This window comes from Tupaia chinensis, unplaced genomic scaffold (assembly GCF_000334495.1).
Source record: "Tupaia chinensis unplaced genomic scaffold, TupChi_1.0 Scaffold144482_1, whole genome shotgun sequence".
NCBI lineage: Eukaryota > Metazoa > Chordata > Mammalia > Scandentia > Tupaiidae > Tupaia > Tupaia belangeri.
The window spans coordinates 1,733,111-1,755,551 of record NW_006204341.1 but is presented as its reverse complement, the minus strand read 5'-3'; the positions used below and the strand labels follow the sequence as shown (position 1 = coordinate 1,755,551).

General features: G+C 36.7%; 1 protein-coding gene across 1 annotated transcript in view; it reads left to right on the top strand.

Moving 5' to 3' along the window:
- The window catches only part of DIAPH2 (diaphanous related formin 2), a gene marked incomplete at its 5' end in the record, with an annotated part of 1,076,033 nt that overhangs the window by 838,575 nt on the left and 215,017 nt on the right, over positions 1 to 22,441 (top strand). Inside the window, 1 exon segment of the mRNA XM_014583678.2 lies at positions 4,784 to 4,919. Within this exon segment, the coding sequence (XP_014439164.1) occupies positions 4,784 to 4,919 (136 nt within the window).

Sequence of the window (22,441 nt, the reverse complement as noted above, 5' to 3'; positions counted from 1 at the left end):
ATTGCAAACAAATGCCATCATCTGTCTGTCAATGACCAAATTTTGCCTCTTCAGACTTTCAGATTATTATACATATCAGTTACAGCTATCATGTAATGAGCATTTCTTCTGTATCAGGCATTATCTTAAGTGTCTTATGTAAGCATTATTTCACTTAACCTGTTTAACATCCCTGTGACTTAAGTAGTCATACCACCATTTTACAGGTGTAGAAACTAAAGCTTAAAGAGATGAAGAAACTAACTTGTTCAAGAGCACACAGCTTTTAGGATAAGTGATGGAGGTTGGATTTGAAACTGGATTCGTCTGACGCCAAGATCCATGTTCCTATGTGTTCCACTTCTCTGTTTCTGAAATATACCTTCCGCTTTTAGTGAGTTCACGGCATGTGTAAAAGTGCTCCTACAGTTAGAACTGTAGCACTACTGGAAGCAATAGAAGTAAGGAATGTTTGTTGTGATGGCGGCGGTGGTGGTGCATTGGTTTGTGTTTTCAAATAGCAGGACAAGGTTAGAGAATACTTGCTTCACGTAGATCTGATGTGAATGAGGCTGGCATTGGAGCTCCTTGGAATTTTCTGAACCACTTTCATCCATTTCTTGAAGCTTAATTAGAGTAAATGAGAGGTCTTAGCATTTATATGAGTTGTTTTTTTTTTTTCATATGGCCTTTTTAGTTCATGGATTTCATTTGTTAATTATGCATAGCAAGGGGAATAAGATTTTTAATTTATTCACATTTTTCAGCAAGGCAATAGAGATTTCATTTGAGAGATTTAGAATTAGGTTGGTGAATATTTTGTACTAAATCCTACAGACATTTTTCTGTTATATTTTGCTCCTTTTATACTTTCTACTGAGTCTTGAAAAATAGATATGTCAGTAAAACTGAGACTTTTTTCTGAAAATGTATTTCTTATCTTGTACAAGGTTACTAGCAAAACACTTTTTCAATTAGCAGCCTTTTAACAAGAACAGTATCCTGTACAATGACAGAATCTAATCAGTTGGCATTCCCAACCCTGAGAAATAGTGATTGATGCTTACTTGAGAATGGTGTTTAAGTACTCATGAGTTAGTGTTTTAAAATGTTTAATGAGGTTTGACAAGTATAAAGTATTGTTAATCACAGTTATTTAAAAGATTTTTTTTAACCCAACCTTAAATTTGTTCCTATTGCTTTTGTTCTTTTAATTATTTTGGATTTTTTTTTGTAAGAATAGGATAATAAGAATGCATCCCACTTTCAAAAGAGTTCTCTCACCAACTCTGACATTTTTAGGAGAGTTAAACAACGTCTTGAAGTTTTTCTATCTTTCACTCTAGTAAAACTAAAGATTGTTGATATGAAGCCATCACTAAGATGTCCCTTTCTCTTTTTAAATTATTTCTTAAAGAGAAAGAATTAAACAGACATGTGTTTCCAATCCCTAATTTTCTAAAGCCAGAGATTTACAGTAAAAACATCAAAAGCCCCAGCCTTGGTAGACTGGTTGATACTGCTGCTTGACAGCCTGACCCCACATGGGAGGCTCTGGTTGGATTCCTGGCCTACCCTAAATACCCAGTGTGGTGTGCACGCCTTGATCTCAGCTACTCTAGAAGCTGAGGCAGGAATGGAAAACATAGCCTGGTCTTATCTAAATGAGCCAGGGTCAAAAAAAGCTTGTAGACCCAGCTACTCAGGAGGCTGAGGCAAAAGGATCGTGACATTGTGAGACTATGTCTAAAACAAAAAAGGAGGACAGTTGTTATTATTAGAACAAGGAAGAAATTCAATTGCAAGTTACTGGTGGTCATGTTTTTCATCTTAATACACTTATAGTAAGGATCTCTAATGACAGCACCCAAAAGCTAAATAGCCCTTTAGACTGATAATACACGATTCCAACTGAATCTTGGTGACTATTCATCAGTTGAGACTTGACAGTAGTTAAATATACATACACATTAGTCTCCCTTCTGTCCTCTGCAGCTTGCCTCTCTCATGTAACTTATCAAAAATCTAACAGCTTACTACTATCAGGGCCTGAATATATGTCTTTTCACATTATCTTTTTTTTTTTCTTCCTGAGTTACAACTTTATTTCAATTCTGCCTTTCCTGGATTTTTTTTAATAGTGTTAATTTTTATTGAGATATAGTTTATATATCATGAAATTCATTGCTTCAATGTATATAATTCAGTGGTTTTTAGTATATTCACAGGATTGTGCAACCATCATCATTATCTAATTCCAGAACATTTTCATCACCCCCAAAAAGAGACCCCATGTTTGTTAGTAGTTATTTACACTCTCCCCTCTACTACCTCCTCATCACCACCAATTTCTGTCCCTATAGATTTGTCCATTCGGGACATTACATATAAATGGGCTCATACAATATGTGACCTTTTAGCCTATCTTCTTTCTTTTAGCAGTGCTTTTGAAGTTCATCCATGTTGTAGCATATATCAGTACTTCATTCTTTTTATGGTTGAATAATATTAAGTTATATAGAGATATATAATATTTTGTTTATATATTCATCAGTTGGTGGACACGGATTATTTCTACTTTTTGGCTATTAGGAATAATTCTACACAAAACATTGTTGTGTAAGTTTTTGTGTGAGTGTGTACTTTCTTTTCTCTTAGAAGTTGAATTTGTTGGTTCATATGGTAAGTCTGTGTTTAGCATTTTTAGGGAATGCCAGACTGTGTTCCAAAGTAGCCACCAATTTATGTTTACTAACAGTGTACAGAATTGCAATTTCTCCATATCTTCTATTTTTATTATCTGATTTTTAAAAATTATTACAGCTATTCTAGTGGATGTGAAATGGTACTTCATTGTGGTTTTTATTTGCAGTTCCTTAGTGATTAATGATGTTGAGCATCTTTTCATATGCTTATTGACCATTCCTGTGTCTTTGGAGAAATATCTGTTCAAACCTTTTACCCATTTAATTAGGTTATTTGTCTTTTTATTGTTGAGTTGTGTTCTTTATATTTTCTTATCAGATTCATGATTTGCAAATATTTTCTGTCATTCTGTAGGTTGTCTCTTTACTATTTCAACGGTGTCTTTTGATGAACAAAAGTTTTTAATTTCGATGAAGTCTTATTTATCTGTTGTTTCTTTTGTTGATTGTGCTTTCGGTGTCACATTGCATAGTCTTTTCTTCCTTGAAGAACAAAACAAACACTAAACCAGGAATGAAAAGACAGGGCTTCTCTTCCCAACTTTGCAATTACATGAATGTGTGACTTTAGTCAAGCATTTAAACTGATTCAGATCTGTTTCCACATCTATAAGAAGAAGCATGGTTCAGCAAGGTAGGCACTGAGTAAATTTTTGTGAATAAATTGCCTTTACGAAACCTCAAAATTAGTAGTTTTCAACCTGGGGCAATTTTGCTCCTTGGGTGACATTTGACAGTCACTGGAGACAACTTTGGTGCATGACTGGGGAAGGATGCTATTGGACTCTAGTAGTTAGAGGACAGGGATACTGCCAAACATCCTACAATGCACAGGACAGCCCTTACAATAAAGAACTATCCAGCCCAGAATTACCATAATGCTAAGACTGAGAAACCCTGTTCTAAAGTTACAATTCTAGTATTCCAGTTTAATTTAAATGGTAGTATTTGAGATTGTGAGTAGTTCCAAATAGTTTTGTACTCTTAACCTATTGCTGGGAATATTAGCCTAAACAAGGGCAATAGAAGGAAGAAGTAGAATGAGAATTTAGTTTTTTTAAGAGAAAATTATATTTTTCAAGCAGGAGATTTCTGGACATATTTTTGGGGCCATTTTAAACTATTTTGTCTTTGAACATGAACAAAAAATATTTCAATGTAGACTCCTCCAGGCAAAGCCTTATAGATGTGTTCTTGTTATTGAATCTTTTTCTTTAAGGTTTCTGGAACAAAATAGTTCATGTGAAATAGTTGGTACATGTTATGAAGTATATCTAATCAATCATAATAGGAGAAAAACAACAGAAATTGGTAGAAGGAATTTGCAGTTGATATATCTCTGTATTAGTGATTTTTCAAAACTTGAAGTTAATATTATTATTTCAGCTGATCACTTTACTACTGGAATGTACTCATTCACTTGAGTTCCACAAATAACTATCCTATCTGAAACAATACAGAAAATAGTTTGAAATATGTTTCAGTATTTCAAAAGATCTTGGCATATAAAAGCTATTAAACTTGCAGGTATCTCTTTTCTGTGATAAATTGCTGATTGTTTCATGCCCTGCATCATTAGATGTAATCATTACCACTAGCACCACAACTTCCACCATCATCTTAATACACTTAAATTTCTTGATTATAATGTATCAGGTTCTGTTCTAAGTGCTATAATGCATATCTCATTTTTTCTCGTGAAGATCCTATGAAGTAGTTTTATTTTTTAATCTCATTTTGCAGATAACAGAAGAGCATACAACAATGTGGCAAAATTGTTGAGACATATTTATATTGGGCCTTTGTTTATATATAAAGTGTATTTGATAGTTCAACAATGGAGAAAGTATGCTTACTGTAAAATCTGTTACATTAATGTCCCTAATTGTCTGGCATCCTAGGTAGTGGCCATTGAAGACTGAGTTATTCCCAACTTTGTTTCAATAAGAGATGTTTTAGGATTAATAATTTGTCTCAAAATATATGTATGTACCTGAGGCTGTTATAATACCACCCCATCTCTGCCTATTTATATCATTTTAAAACTGTGCAACTTCTCTATTATATAAGTTTTTCTTTGACTTTGTTTCTATGTACAGGAAGCAGTGAAAGAAAACAATAAGAGAAGAGAAATGGAAGAGAAGACTAAGAGGGCAAAACTTGCAAAAGAGAAAGCTGAACAAGAAAAGTTGGAACGCCAGAAGAAAAAGAAACAACTCATTGACATAAACAAAGGTATGAAAGTGTTCCCAATCTTTTAAAAGATGCATAAATTGCAAAACAACTTCAGTTATTTGTTTTTGTGTTATAAGGTAAATCATTGTATTCTTTACAGAAAAAAACACAATATTTAGTTATCTGTGTCAAAAGTCTATCATGACACCATCTGTATTTCTGATCACCCTGCGCTTAGTGCTCAGAATTTTTGATAACCAGCACAAGGTGATAAGTACTTGAAATTGTGCTTTTCTTCTCATTTATTTTGCATATTACATTATGTTCTATGTGAGGGAAGAAGAGGAGAGGTAAAAAGAGAAAAACTGGTCTAGCCCTGTGGTTAAAGGAGCCATATCCCACATGGCCAACTGTATAGTTCAAGTCCTGTCTCCACCGGCTTGGAAACCATGCCGGGTACGTGTGTGTATGCCCAAAATCCCAATAGGATGGAGGAAGGGATTGCAACATGACCATGTCCTGTTGGGGGATGGTTCCTCTATCTTGTTAGAATTTGGAGCATACACAGACTCTTTCTGTATATGTGTGTGTGTGTGTATATGTTTCTCTCTGGCAAGCACATGTACCCTCTAGCAGTTGAAAAAAAGTTGAAAACTGGTATGAGGAGATGAGCCTTAGCTCTTAATTTCTTTTTATTGGCAGATATATGTTGACAGTACAAAAACAATTAAGTCTTCCTTGAAGGCTAGAATATTTCAAGTCATAATGAATATGGACAGCTATTATAAGTTGAAAAAATAAGGAAAGGCATCTTTTACAGCTCTGAGCATAAGTACAAAATGCTGGAACATCCACAGAGCATAAAGCATATTGTTTTCTTGCTTAACAAGAATGATTGTATATTATAGGTGGGCTGTTCGATTTGGTTTGGTTAGAAGAAAGTGATTGATTTAGGGTATCTGCACTCTGAAAATTTACATATGAGAAAACATAGCCTTTGCCACCTTACAGAATTTAAAAAGAAAGCAAATCAAAACAAAATCTAAATGAAGTACAAGATGATATGATTAGTGTAGACCATCTATTACTAAAGTCCACAATAATAAAAATTGCCAGCACCTTATAATATACCAAGTACTTTTCTAAGACTTTTTACATGTTTTAAGTTAATTCTCACAATATATCTACAAGTTAGATGCTATTAATATCTCATTTTACAGATAGTAAACTGAGGCTCATAAAAATTAAGGACCTTGCCCTTGGATATACAAATAGAAAGTATTAGCACCATGATTAGAATTCAATAGTCTGGCTATAGAATCTTTGCACTTAATCATGCAATTGTCAAAAGTATTAATTATTAGAATAATGTCAATAAGCATATATCACTTACTGTGCATGAAGAACTACTCTAGGAGTTTTACTCTTATGAGCCCATTTAATCCTCATAAAACCATAGTAGGAATATGCTACTATCTCATAGTAACATGACAAAGCTAAGGCATGGAGAAGTTAAGAACTTGCCCAAGGTTGCAAAGTAGTAAGAGATTTGAACTAGAGTTAATTATTAAGTATTATATTTTAAATGGTAATTATTAATCATTATCATTTATTGTATACTGATGCCTCTTACTGATTAATCTTCTGAAATGACATCTGTACTACTAAGTTTATTCTTCAGGGCCAGTAGGTGACATGGTGGTTAAGGCCCTGGACTCCCATGTGGCTGACTATGTTTTGAGTCCTAGACCTGGTGGCCTGAAAATCACACTGGGCACGTGTGCATATGTGCACAAAATCACAAGAGGAGAATGGAGGAGAACGGGTTGCAGTGTAGCCATACCCTCCATGGGGGTGTTTTCTCACTTTCCCTCTCTCAGTCCCTCTCCTTCAAGTGCACATACCCTATGGCAAAAGACTAAATAATAATAATTCTACATACTTCCAAAATATATCAATTTTTTTGGAATTCAGTATAGTTTATTTATTTTGTCCAGGAAATAAATATAATTTTAAGAGAGGGGGGAAAAAGTAATATTACATAAATTTGGGTAAAATAGAGTAATGTCAACATAATGTAGCATACAAACTTTCATCATTAAGATCAAGAGAACCCACCTTGACTACTGGTCCCTCAGGAGGTGAGTACTAGAACACAGATGGCAATGTGTATTCATAGGAAGTTATCTTAACTTAAAAGTTTATGAAGTCAATAAAAAAGTGTTGAAAGCTAGCTTCTTTATATGAATAGTGAAAGAAGAAACAAGTAGTAAGGATAAAAAGCTGGAAGGGCTAGAAGGGAACAGATGGGGAACTTCTTTTGTGCTGTGCTAAGGATCTTAACCCTGAAAGCTTATGGAAGCCTATAAATGTTTATAAACTAGAAAGTGATATACTCAGATAGGTTTCTTAGAAGCTGGTCAATTTTTTTTTTTTTTTAAATTTTGCCACAGGGCATGTGCACTCACTGGAGAGAGGAAAAAAAAGTAAGAAAGCACTCTCTATGGAGGATGGCCACACCACAATCCCTTCTCCTCCATTTCTTCTTTTGGGATTTTCAGACATGCACACACACATGCCTCTAGCATTTTTCAAGCTGCCAGGTCCAGGACTCAAACTTCACAGTTGGCCATACAGGACACAGCAGCCTTCACCACCACACCACCACCTTAGCTACCATGCTGACCCACACAAAGTTAGTCTTTTCTTCCCTCTCAGCTTTTTTTTTTTTAGATTGATTAATTGATTTAGATTTCCACAGGGCATTTGTGCTTGCCAGAGAGAGAAAGAAAACTGTCCCCCCAAGGAGAGTGGTCACACTGCCATCTTTCTTTCTCCATTTCTATATCCCCTCAGGATTTGAGGTATGCACACGCACACATGCCCAGTGTTTCAAGCTGCCAGGACTAGGATTCAGCCATTTGGGATCTGGATCCCATAACTACTTAGCTATAAGGCCAGCCCAGGTTCATTTTATTTTTGATTGACACACAATCACTACATTTATTATATTGTATTTAAAACACTTTATAAATGATTTATCATTCAATTAAAATAACAATAGTAAACCTATTACATGTTACAGTAAATAACTTTTTTTGAGAGAGAGATTATTTGCTATAGGGAGTGTGTGCTCACCAAAGTGACAGAAATCAAGAAATCACCCCCCAGGAGGATGGCCATGCCACAATCCCTTCTCCATTCTCCTCTTGGGATTTTGGAGGTACATGCACATGTGCCCGGCATGAATTTTAGGCCACCAGATCCGGGACTTGAACCACAGTCAACTATGTGGGAATCCAGCAATGTAACCCTTATGCCATCTGCTGGTCCCAATAAATAACATTTTTTAATGAAAAGTAAATAACCTAACGAAAAGGATTAGCGAGAAGAAAAAATGTTAGGTTTATATATCTCTTCCAAATATAGTTTAATTAAAGGCAGCTTGAGGACTGACCCTGTATGGTTGTCTCTCTCTGGTGAGCATTGCATGCCCTCTGGCAATTAAAAAAATAGGTCAATTTTCTTTCTTTCTTTCTTTCTTTCTTTCTTTCTTTCTTTCTTTCTTTCTTTCTTTCTTTCTTTCTTTTCTTTCTTTCTTTCTTTTTTCTTTTTTTGGTACGGCACATGCATTTGCCACAAAGACAGAGAAAGACAGAGGGACGGAAATTGAGAAATCACCCCCCAGGGGGGATGGCCATGCCACAATCCCTTCTCTGTTCTCCTCTTGGGATCTTGGGCATGCACGCGCCCAGCATGAGTTTAACCCACTGGGTCCGGGACTCAAACAGCAGTCGATTACATGGGAGTCCAGCAATGAAGCCATTATGCTAACTGCTGGTCCCAAAAGAGGTCAATTTTCATGCTGCTTCTGCATTCAATCTAATGCAGTTATCATTCATCATTTATCGTCTAGAAAACTTCACTCTATACTCATGAAAGAACGAGCAAGGAAAAGTCTTATTATAAACATAATTTTAATCTTGAAGATCTTCTGAAATTATTTCAGGGGGCCCCAGGAACCCCTAGCCCACACTTTGAGAATCTTTGGGATAAACAATTATTAAAAGCAAGGAGTTAGAAATGCAGTCTTTCTAACTTGGTACCGAGAACATAATCTTTCCCTCACACCACACCAATTCCTATGCACCCCGAAGTATTCATCCACCTTTCACTGTTTCTCTAAAAATATGCCATGACAGAAAAAGAAAGGACCTATTTTGATTGTGTCTGTAGTCTGTATTTTCATGTGCCCACATTTGGCTAATTACCTCTTTGAATGTCATTGAAGCTATAAGATAAATATCTAAATTGAGTTTTGTGCATATGCTTAGCTGAGTAATTTGAACATGAAAAACATACCTTTTATTTTATTTTTTTTAAAGGTTTTTGCCTTAGGGTGCATGCACTCCTGGGGCAGAGGCGACAGGCACGACTAGCAGGAAACTGAGAAATCACCCACTAGGGAGGATGGCCATACTGGAATCCTTTCTCTGCCAGGGTCTCATACACACACACACACACACACACACACACACACACACACACACAAACACACATGCCTGGAATGATTTTCAAGCCACTGGGTCTGGAACTTGAACCACAGTTATCCATGTGGGAGTCCAGCAATTTAACCACTGTACCACTTGCTGGACCCTAAAGACACACTTGAAAATAGAACGTATCTTTTATGTTTTGTTACTGTAGCCCTATTTACAGATCAATCAAGTATTAAACTGTTCTGTTAGCTTTTTGATTTGTGCCCCATAAATTACAAATATCTATTATTATCATTTATTGTAATATTATTTTAAACTTGGAATGTATGTGTATTAGTACTTATACATGTATTTCAAAAGGTGATCCTTGGAACCAGCAGTTAGTGTAATGGCTATGTCGCTGGACTCCCATGTAGTCGACCACGGTTTGAGTCCCAGACCCGGTAGCTTAAACTCATGCCAGGTGTGTGTGCGTGCGTGCCCAAGATCCCGAGAGGAGAATGGAGGACAAGGGATTGCAGTGTGGCCATCACCCCGGGGGATGATTTCTCACTTTCTATCTCTCTGTCTCTGTCTTTCTGGCAAGCGCATGCACCCTATAGCAAAAACCTCTCAAGGTGATCCTTTCATTGGAAGTATGTAGTCTTTTTTGATTTTTCCATTTGCTATAGGGTGTATGCACTTACCAGAGAGATACAAAGAGAGAGAAAGGAAGTGAGAAATCTCTCTCCAGAGGTGGTGGCCATACTTCAATCTCTTCTCCTTCTTTCTCCTCTCATTATTTTGGGCATGCAAGCACGTGCACCCAGTGTGATCCTCAAGCCGCTGGGTCCAGGACTCAAATTGTTAATTTGGCCATGTGGGATCCTGTCATCTTAACCTGCACGCATCTTAACCTGCAAGCCACCTGCTGACCCAGAAGTATGTAGTCTTAATAAGAAGAGTGAAATATGTAGAAAAGAAAAGAATAGGAACAATAGAGGTGAGGATTAAGGTGGAGCTCAGTGTTAGGGAGCTTCTTTGTCAGTGTCTTATGCAGGATGCTACTGTTGACTAGGTGGAAGGCAATTACAGGCTTTCTGAGAGCTGGGAGCAAGCATGGTGGAGACACATTAAATGTGACTCCATGGGAAGTGAAAGCTTCTGGAAGATGTGAATGAGGTGTGGTCAGAATGTGATTTATAGAACTTTAAATATGCCCAATTAGAACAGTGTAGTCTTCTTTTCCATTGAATGTGAGATAACATAGAACATTTTTCTTTAATTGCCAGAGGGTGTGTACACTTGTCAGAGAAAGAGAAAGCACGGTTTTGCCACAATCCTTTTTACTTCATTTCTCCATCCTGTGAAGATCTGGGGTACATGTGCACACGTGTGCAATATGTTTTTCAAGGCTCTGTCGCAGGAATTCAAGCTGCACTCAGCCATATGGGATCAAGCGTTAACCATAGCACTTAACTACTGTGTTACAGGGCCAGCCCAATAAAATAGAGATTTTTATTGCCATTGTGAAATAGGTATTATATAGAGAATAGAGGTATTTTATGTAGGTCTAAGTAGAGATACATACCACTGGAACCAGAGAATCTTTCCTATAACAAATGTATGAAATAAAGAGTTTCTTGGGAAAAGTCACATTACAAATTACAAACATTCTTAAAAAGTCTTGTACTCTTTCTGTAAATTTCTATTTCATGTCAATTTCATAAAATAGCAAACATTCCCCCTTTTAGAAAAATCTTCTGTGACCCCACATAGCTACTAAGGAACAACAGTAAGATATATTTTTCTGGCATGCAAAGTTACATACATTCGTCAAGGAGAAATATTTTAGAATTTAATTATTCAGAAGAATAATAGGATAAAGCAAACACAAAAGATTACTTCTGTAATCTAGATGTGATCAGCTGAGCTCAGAATTAAGTAAAGATATCAGGAAAACCAAGCAGCCAGAGAATTATATCTTTAAAGTTAAATCCATACCAAATACCATGTATCAAGGCTCCATCTTGAGAAATTGAAGATCAGAAGGCAAAGACCATGAGAAGAAATAGTGTTTTGTTTATTGTAAAAGAGTAAATAGACACTATCATTTGGTAAACATTAAGTGGAATGATTTAAAAGTTACTAAAGCCTGTGCATTAAAAAATGTAGAAATCAGTCTTAGTTTTGCCAGCCAGCTTTATATCCTTGTTCTGTTCCTTTATCTCTTTGAGCCTCAATTATCTCAACTGTAACATTGAGTAATGACATTTATTTCATACAGCTTCAGTGAATATTAAATGAGATAATTATATATAATACATAATATAGGACCCAGAATATTCTTTGCTGCTGCCAATAATGAAAAGTCATTCTGTACTCATCGAAGAATCTAGAAAAAGCTCAAGAAATAGTCCCTGCCCTCAAAAAGTTTGCAGTTTTGCCAAAGAAGTGTAATAAAACTGAGTCGACAAACACTTAACTGTGTGCTGATATGCAATAAAGATTATTACAGAGCAAATGCTGAATGATTTAAAAGGGGAAATTGATTAGGTCTGGTAAAATGACATAAGGTTTCATGGAGAAGGCTAAGTAAAGTCTCTGGTCATATTAGTTGAGCTGGCCCCGAAGGGTAGGTAATATTTGGCCAAGCAAAGGTGAAACTACTCAAGAAGGAATAATAGCAGTAGGGCACATCAGTATGTAAGGTAGCAGACCTCATGAGGCCTGTGTTTAATGGCCCACAGGAAAATACACGAGCACAATTAACAGGGTGCATCCTAAGTTCAAGTCCCAGCTTTGCAGTTTAGTAGCTACATAAATTCAGACAAAGCATTTCATCTTTCTGTGCCTCAATTTCCTCATCTATCAAATGGAACAATATTAGTACCTATCTTATTATTGAGGGCTAACTGATATACTCTATCAAAACAGAACAGACTTGTGTTATTTATAGTCTAGTCTATTTATCAATTATACACTGATGCCTTTTGGCCCATTGCCAGTCTCTGATTAATACAATGTTCAGTTAATATTTTTTGTCATTCAGGGAGGGTTTGATTTGGAATACTGTTGGAAAGTTAAAATGGAGCCAGACTGTGCAGAACCTTCAGAGTCAGGCAGGGGAGTTGTGGCATGATGAGGTAGGAGAACTCAGGTTATTATGGGAATCTGTTCAGGGATTACCTAGGTAGTAAGCCAGAAGCACAAGAAAGGAGAGGTGACTGGAAGGAGGATGTAGCTGGAAAAGAACAGTGAAAGGTGAAGAAAAAGGAGTTAGCTCATACTGGATTCGCTCTTCAAAGAAAAGGTGTTTAAACTTGTGGCAATTTAAGGTAGTAACAGGAAGGAAAAATTCCATAAAAGACAAGAAAAATAAAAGGCAGTGGAAGTTGCAAGCACCAGATTCACTGATGGGCAAGAAGCTTCTTTTAAGAACAGTGCAGAGTCCAGGCAGTGGTACAGCAGTAATGCAACCAAAACCATGTGGGAAGGGCCCTGGGTTCACTACCTGAGCACACTGAGCATGGCTTGTGGCATGAAGACTCTGTTGGGGGTGATTGTTTCTGTCTCAAGCTCTCATAGAAGAAATAAAGAAAATTTTAAAAAGGAACAGCACAGTTCTACCAATAGATAATTATATATTGATGTCTTTTGGCATATTAGGTTATTTCATTCATCTAACTAACATTTATTGCACCATTTCCCAAATAATTATAATTAGAGCATGCACAGTAATACACCATTTATTAAAATGTAAAATTGAAGCTAATTTGAATGCAGCAAAAAATGTGCTAAATCAATACATGTAGTCTAAGCTGTATGTAACAGTATGCAAACTATGTGAAGTACTTGATGTGATCTATATTCTCCAATCTTTGGTTATAGTGGTATAGATGATAATGAACTTAGAGACACCCAAAAAAAGATGAATTAACTCCGTAGTTAGAGAAAAAAAGCTTACCAAATATTTGTAAATAAATCTCTTTCTTCTTATATTTATGGAAGTCAGCAAATTAACTGGAAAGACTTGAAGGAAGCAGTAGGGGAATGTACATAAAATATGGGTGTTATGAAATTACAAACTACAAGTGTGATTCTCAGGAGAATATTATTTAATCAAGAACAGTTTCACTCCTCCTTATATAAGATTAAATGAAAATTAGAATTGCCTGTTTATTTCTAGTATGATGATAAAGAATGAGGTACATTAGTCAGATTTGATGATCAATTAGTCTTCAGAGAGTGGCTTAACAAATTTTAACAAGTAAATCTAAATATTTAAGCTCTATCAGTAGTGGTTAATATTTTTTTCCTCCTTTTTCCAGGTTTTAAAATAATTATATCTCTAAGTGAATAAATTCAATTTATTTTATGTTATTTTGATCTGCATAGGTCAAAACTATGTTTCCTAATCCCATACATGCAGTGGTGTGGTGCAGCACTAGTGACTGAGGAGTCCTGGGTGATCAGACCCAATATCTGCGCTGGTTCTTGTCCTATGCTCACAAAGATTTAGAGGCATGGACACAGAGAGGAGAGTAAAGCAGAGTTTATTAGAGAAGGAGAAAAAGCTTCCAATATAGTGCAAGGGGTGCCCAAATGGGTTGCCAAAGAGGGACTGGAGGTGAGGGGTTTTTATCTAGCAGTCCAAGCAATGGACTGGCTCTCTGATAAGGAAATGGGCTTTATAAAATAGTTATATGGTAGTCTGAGTGATTTATTACCCTATTCTTCGTGGGGTCAACAGACTCTAGCATTCTGTACTTTTTATTAGAATAAAGTTACTAAATAGAAACAGTTGCCCTTAGTTACAGTTGCTCTGAGTCCCACTGCAGCCAGCTTTTGGCTGTGAAATCCTAGCCGCTGTGGCTCTGTCTTGGCCTTATCCTGTTGGTGGGCTCAATAACCCTAGCTACTTCTCTATTAGCAAGGAGTCATAAATTCCTTAGAAACAAGTAAAAGGGGTGTATATTATACATTAATAAGACCATAGAGGAAAAACACAGAGACTGCATTTAAAAGAAAAGCACAGTGACTTCTTTTGGGAGCTCTTATCCTATCTACCTGTAAGTGGGTCTAACTCCTATTTCACTAGGGCTGGTGCGTGGGTGGCGAAATAATTTACCAGAGACAGAAACATGAGCATGAGTAGAAGTCAAGTTTTTTAGAGTTCAGAGCACAAATGAGAGTGCCTGGGAGAGACCAGGAGTGAGAATACCTGGGCCAGGACCTGAGCAAGTTTGCAGGTTCACACCTTTTACTGGGGAGGGTCTCCTTTTTATGGTCTCAATCATAGGGGGAAGGTTAAGGATGAGGATGAACTCTGAAAGCTCCTGTGTTCTGGTCCTTTCCCAGGAACGCAGGGTATCTGTGCTCATTGTATGCTGGAGCTGGTGCCAGAGACAGTTTGGAATATCTCTTTTCCCTGTTGTAGAAGTTTCTCTGGGGGCATATATTGGCCCCTTAACCTTGAGCAGGTTCCTGTTTGTCCTTATGTAAGGCTTATCCTAGGTCCTCTTTATTGATCCTTGCTCGCCTATTTTCTTATGAACATTCCACAATACCCAAGATATTAGATGTAGTAACTAAAATTATAAATTAGAAACCCCACACATAATGGAACTTACCCTAGTATTGTTAAGTTCAGAAATTCAAGGTCTGCTGCAAATTTCAGGTTTCTTGGTCTCAGCAAAGAATTGAAGGACAAGCAGACAGGCTGAACACAAAGTTTATTGAGGGAGATACAGGTAAGTCCTACTAACTGAATGGGCCAGTGCCAAGGGACACAAGCAGGCCATTCTACTTCCCAGGGTCTTCTTTTATCCTGTTCTAGACCCTTCTGTATCTAAAAATATGTGCCCTTAGACCTCTTTAGATCTGTTCATTTTTCTTTTAGCTTTTTCCTCATTCTTGTTTTTTGAAGGGAGTTATTTTGCATAATAAAGACAATCATACAGCCCCTCTTTAAAGTTTCTTTTGCTCCAGGCTAGTTCCCTATATGTGTCTAACCAAGGTTATCATCCCTAATAACTCCTAGCAATATTAAGGAGTCCCCATTAATATAAATTACTAGGAAAACATTGGTACCATCATTCCAATAAATTTTACAAATGCTGACAGCTCACAGATGCTACTGCAAAGCCAGACAAGTTTGTATATGTGATGGATCTAGAAGAGAATCATTGACCTAGTAAAGCTATGATAAGGAAAAGAATATCTGCCTGGTATTCTGTTCATTTCAATTATCTTGCTCCATGTATTAGCAAATATTTCAAGAAATACATTTATTCAAAATCAGAACTTTTTCTTTGTTCTCTAGGTTTATTTTTTTCTGTGGAAACTTAGGGTTGGTTTTCCCAAATAAAATTACTTGATACAGTGAAGATGTACCCAGGCTTTGGAAGCTTTTAGTAAACTAAGGTGTTTGATATATATTTGAGAGTTTGTTACTTTCATGGATCTTATTTTGTTCCACTTTAAGGCAACATCATGCCGTACTGCCACCCATCATTTAGTCAACATTTGTTGAATTTCTAAGTTTAAGCATTGGTTAAGGCTTTGTGCTTCAATGGGGAAGTTCCACTGTAGCAATCATTGAATGATAACTCTTACCCTGCCAGGTGAATCAGTGGACCCCAGTGCCATGTCATCTTAGATGGAACTATCCAGCCTTGGTTTAGCCTCACTGAAATGAGTTCTATCTCCTTTCATTTGGAGCCAGACTAGTCTGAGTTCAAGTCCTGACTCTACCCTCCACACAGTTTAATCCCTGGGCAGTTCATCTAATCTCTCTGATCCTTAGCTTCCTTACCTATAAGACAGTGAAAATAATTCTATGAAGTCATGGGCGTCATAGGAATTTTACAAGAACTAAGTGAGAGGTTGCATGCAAATCTTTTAGCACTTTCTTGGCACATGGTTAGCACTTAATAAGCATTAAATGATGTTATCCCTTTAATAATAATAGTTATTTCAGTGACTATATCAAGGAAAACTATTGATGGCAATAATCATTACAATAAAATCTTGCCTAGGGGAAGAGGTGTTTTGATTAATCTGATTTTATAATTATATAGAAAGCCATTTGTGCATCAGTCTTAATTATCTGTAATCCTTCCGAAGCCTATTAGTGTACAACCCTCCTCTCACCCTTCCATACACCTTCTCCATTCCACAGTATTTTCGGCTTTACATTTTACACAGATGAAAGTGTGCCACATGTAATGCTTAGATATGATTTCAGACACATAGCCAGCACACAATATGCTGTATATTTACTGGTAGAGCATTAGGATTTAGTTTTTTTCTCTGGGCCTTTATGCAGAATGTCAGTGATCAGTGTATATTAGTATCAGAGAGCATGCTTAATTTGTACTATTGCCAGAAGACACTATAGATTAATTGAAGATTCTAGTTATTTTTTCCTATAGCCTATTTGAATCACTTATCACTAGTCATTTTTTTTTTCTAACCTCATACTAAAATACTTAACAGTTCTGGCATCAGTTTACTGGAAATAAGTGTTAAACTCTATTCTATCTGCTTTACCAATAGAACAGTTTTTTGGTTTTTTGTGTTTTTTGTGGTTTTTTTGAGAGTTTTTTGCTATAGGGCATGTGCCCTCGTCAGAAAGACATAGAGAGAGAGAGACAGAAAGCAAGAAATCACCCCCTGGGGGGATGGCCATGCTTCATCCCTTCTCCTCCTTTCTCCTCTCGGGATCTTGGGCATGCACGCACATGCACCCGGCATGAGTTTAAGCCCTTGGGTCCAGGACTTGAACTGCGGTCAACTACATGGGAGTCCAGCAACATAGCCATTACGCTAACTGCTGATCCCACCAATAGAACAAATTTTCACATCTACTAAAATATTCTTATAAATGAGAGACAAAAATAAATATGTGAAACAGGATAGGTAATGTACTTTAGATCTCATTGAGAGTTCTTACATTCTAAATGCAGAAACTTAGATTTGCAAAAAACTGTAAGAGCTGTCTTCAGTGTGCTTAGAATTTAACAAGTTTATCCATTCCTAAGTAGAAGATGAGTAACACTGGCAGTTACAAATTTGACTTTTCTCTACAGTATGTATATGTTTGTTACCATGTACACCTTTTGCAACTTTACTAGGCAGAAATTCATGAAAATATCAGAGCAGGTGGGTGAAAACAATAAAATTGACTCCATAAGAAATGACCAAAACTCATTGTAGGTGGCCTAATCACTTATTAGAGACATGCTTTGGTTCTATATTTTAATATTCTAATTCTTCTTACAGAAAAGTGTCAAATGAATAACAGCTGTTATATAGCAACATTGCAATTAATTTGGCTCTGTTCTCAGTCAAACGCATTTAGATTCATGTCAATAATTACACCTAACAGATTCACAGAACCAACAAACTGCTCCAAACCCAACTGAGTCTCTAATGACTTTTTTTTTTTTTTAATTCTGTTTGTTCCACCCACATCGAATACCTGAGCCCCTGGGCTGCTTCAGAATCAGGACAAAATCTATTGTTACACTGAATGTACAGGAGGATTATTATGAATGAAAAACCTTTCAGTGATTTTTAAATTTAATTCTACAAGTATTTATTGAGTGCCCACAGTGTGCTGAGCAGGGGTGACATGCCCTAATCATAGTATTGTTGTCTGATAACTCATCACCATTAACCTACTTAAGGGGTTATTAACTGTCAGCCTTTCTACCTCTTTGTGTGTATCTCTTCTGTAAGAAATAATGACTCTTGCTGCATGGTCCCACATGGTGTATGTGGATATGCACATTCACCAAAGACTGTGTCCAGCATGTAACATACAGATTTAATTTTTTTTACATATATGTATATTTTAAAACTTCTATGTTCCTTTTCTATGGATAGTCAATCTTTAGACATCAGTAATACTCATCGCATATGAACAATCTATGAAGTATATGACATTTTGACTACTTAGTGGGAAAAATGGAAAAGAAAGCATGCCTTTGTTATAATGGTATTAGAAAAACATTAAAACCTAAAATAAGAATACATGCTTATCATCTTTTGGGTCGTCCGAAAAGTCATGACACATTTTTGCATAGAAAAATATGTCATGACTTCCCCCATGATCTAATACATCAATATGATTTTCATATGCCATTTTATAATAGCTCAGAAGATGGTGCTGTGATTCATTAGGGAATCAAAACTAATTATCCTTTTAATATACAATTAACTATGAATGGTATACTTCTTTTACTTATTCTAGTCAGTTCTGCACATTGTTTTTTTGTTTGTTTGTTTTTTTGGGTTTTTTTTTTTTTATGTCCTCTTGGGACCAAAAAGTGGTATGGTGGCTAAAGGCACTAGATGCCCACATGGCCAACTGTGGTTTGAGTCCCGGACCAGGTGGCTTGCTTTCTCACTTTCTCTCTTCTCTTCTCTTCTCTTCTCTTCTCTTCTCTTCTCTTCTCTTCTCTCTCTCTCTCTCTCTCTCTCTCTCTCTCTCTCCCCCTCTTTTTTTCTCTGGTCAAATTGAAAAATAATAATAACAAATGGAATTAAATAAATAAATAGATAATTCTTTAAAAAAAAAAAAAAACTGTTCTCTCTTTCTCAGTAGATTTCTCAAAGATCCTGATTTTGATTTAGCATTTTCTATTTTCTGAGCCCTAGACAAGGTTGCCCAGGAATTTTTGGAGTATGGCTAAACAAAAGAGATGCTTACAGGGCTAGGAAAACTCAGGCATAGCCCTGCTAAGAGGTGTACAGGGACCAGGAGGTTCTCTTCAGACCTGTGTGGTTCTGTGGTATGACAATTGCATCCTCAGCGTATTCTGGATTAGGCTGTGCTGTCATCTGAAAGTCACGATATATGGTTTTGTTTGGCTCTTTCATCCTATTATTTTTAGATGTAATCCCTACCCCAGTTTTTAAGCTAATAATTTTATGTAGTTGAGTATTTGAAGTTGAAAGTGTTTTCCAAATTTCTTGTTTATCACAGCAATATCTATGCATTTTTGGTTTGAGTTGCTACACTGTCTGCTTTTCTGGAACAGTATTTCTGTAAAAACAAAATGTGTTCCCTCTAGTCCTCTTTTGTCAAAAACCCTTTGCACTTGTTTTCTTTTGCCAATTGAACCTTTTTTGAAATGCATCAGTAGGGAGAGCTTGCCTAGCCTTTGCTAGACAGGAGTAGCTGTAGGTGCATTTAAACAATCCAACTTGAAAAGGGGATTTCTCTCTTTTTATTTGAAAACAATTGAAAATGAAAGGTGTATGTCTCAGGACAGAGTGCTTAACTGACCTTGTTCTACTGAACTTCAGTATGGTATATGAAACTGCCTCCTCTGTGTCTTCCCCAGTGTTTTAAAAAGATGCTTTACTTGTTTGAGGCAAGTGGTTCTGAGCCAGAGCTCTATCCAGCATAACCAGAATCCATTATGTTGTTAGGTCTTGTTATACTGTTCTTTGCATCTCTTTTTCTTGACTCAAAGAGTCAATATAGGTTTGTTCTAGGGACTATCTGATCAGATTTTGAGGGGGGAATTGAGAATGAGCTATAGAGATGGACTATGGCTATAGTAAGCTTTAAATGTAACCATGCTCTGTCCTCCCAGTACATACAGCTTGTACTTCCAAGTAACCCTGTAAGCTCCTGGCTAAAGTATGTTGAAAATATCCATTTTCACTTGAGTAACCATGACAGTGGATGGAATTCCCAAAAGGCACCTCTGTCCTCATGGGTAGAAATGGGGTTGGGGAGTTGTGACAGTACAGCTTCCAGCCTATCCTCTTTCATCCTCTGTCTCATTTTAAGACACACCTTCAGAGGGTCAGAACCAGCAGATGGCATGATGGTGTAAGGTACTAGACTCCCACATGGCCAACCATAGTTTGAGTCCTGGACCTGGTGACTTGAAAATCACACTGAGCACGTGTGTATGAGTGCCCAAAATCCCAAGAGGATAAGTAAGGAGAAGGGATTGCAATGTGGCCATCCCCCCTGGGGGGTGATTTTACACTTTCCTTCTCTTTCTCTCCCCTGCAAGTACCTGTGCACTATGGCAAAAACCTTTAAAAATAAATTTTAAAAAAGCTCATAGGATTGGGCTGGCAAGTGTCTCAGTGGTCGAGGTGTTGGGCTCCAACACAGCTGACCACAGTTCAAGTCCCAGACCTGGTGGCTTGCTTTCTTACTTTCCCTTTCTCTGTCTATCTCTGGTCAAATTGAAAAAAAAAAAAAATAAAAAAATAAAATAAACAATTCTTTATAAAAAAAAAAAAACACCCCATATTATTGAAATAAACATCTTTACAAGAAAATGTGTGTACTCCTACTCTATAAATCACAGATAATTACAAGTGAGGGGAAGGGTATCATGTGCCCTGAGCTTTAGTAGTTAACACTTCTTCTGAAGGATGTCTTCTTAAAAGAAAAAATAACTAAGGATTCATTGATGCTTACCAAAGAAAATCCACAGTCCAAATTATGGAAGAGCCATCACAAAAATGTATTCATACAGTAATATGTTTTAAAGTAAAAGCATGTATTATTTCAATGGAAAGCAGGACCACATGCCAGATTTTGTTTGTTTTTTGTTTGGTTCTTGAAATGGACAATAAGAAGCTAGTTGCTTGTCTCACAAATATGGAAGAGAAAAGGAACCTTTCAATGGCCATCTCTAAATCAATGATACTCAAGGAATATCAAGATTCAGTTCACCAAATATGAGCACTGTGTTGTAAGCATTTTTTTTTTGCCCTGTAGACAACTTCTGAAAGTAGTTTCTGATTTTCATATAATGCTTTTATATACTATTTATCCATAAACTGTTTGGATTTTATGAGTTGATGATGCCTTTTTATCATTCTACTGCACCTCCCTCCCCTTCTTGTTCAGAACTGTTGCCCTGTCACCCTGCTCTTGATGCATTGCTTCCTGGTGGGTGATATCATGATTTGTGAGCAATCTGATATATAAATAAGGTGGTGAGAACTGCCTCAGCAATTCAGTTTCTATTTGAATGGAATTAAGCAGTCTCTTTTTCTTTTCTTATATTTTTCTCCATTTTGTATTTTCACAATTATATGAAGGGACATCAAAAAGTTCGTGGAAAATTGGAATTAGAATGCATGTTTATTTTGGTACAAATAAGTTTTTAAATCCCTGCATAGTTTTTTTTTTCATAATATATGCATTTTCCTTGAATAAGATCCCTTATATTTAGGTGCTTTAAGACAATCTCTTTTCTCTTTCACTGCATTTCTAAAACATATTTATCTGATTAAAAATCTTCTTGGAAATTTAATGCCTCCATGTTACAATGACCTCTTATACTGTATCTGTTTTAGTCACACCAGACTATAGAGTTCTGCAATAGCTAATAACTACTAATTTTCTAAGGATATTCTTTGAGCAGTGTGTTCTTTGTTTTATGCAAAAATGTGCATGTTCAAGAATGGGGGCAAAAGAACAAGCACCCCAAGTGCAATATGGTCACATCACAGTCCTCTGTTCTCCAAATCTCTGCTCTGTTAGGTTCCTATATGTATCACCCAGTTTATTTTTCAAGCTGTGAGGGCCAGGACTTTTGTTCTGGTTGGCCATGTGGGATTTGGCTTCCTCTGTGCCATGCTTAACTGTGGCAATACGGGGTGGACTAGAGCCTCATTTTTTAAAATGTTTCACTAGTATTTGAATGTTTAACTTAGACTCATGATAAGAAAATGTGTTGAGTCTCAAACTCTAGCTGGCAGCGGAGGGTATGTGCTCTAGGATCTTCAGTGCCCACAGCTGCCATGAATGTCGCTGGAGTTCCTCAAGACTCACCTGTGCCCCTGCCCACCACACACTCTGCCATCATAAGCCACCATTATAGTGAAGCTCACTAAGGCTAGTAAAAATTAAGGTGACCCCCACCACAAAATGGCTCCTCCTCCAAAGGAGGTAGAAGAAGAAAGTGAAGATGAGGAAATGTCAGAAGATGAAGAAGATGATAGCAAAAAAAAAAAAAAAGTTAAGAAGGCTGCCACCACTCCAGCAAAGAAGGTAGTAGTTTCCCCAACATAAAAGGTTCCAGTTGCCACACCTGCCATGAAAGCAACAGTCAC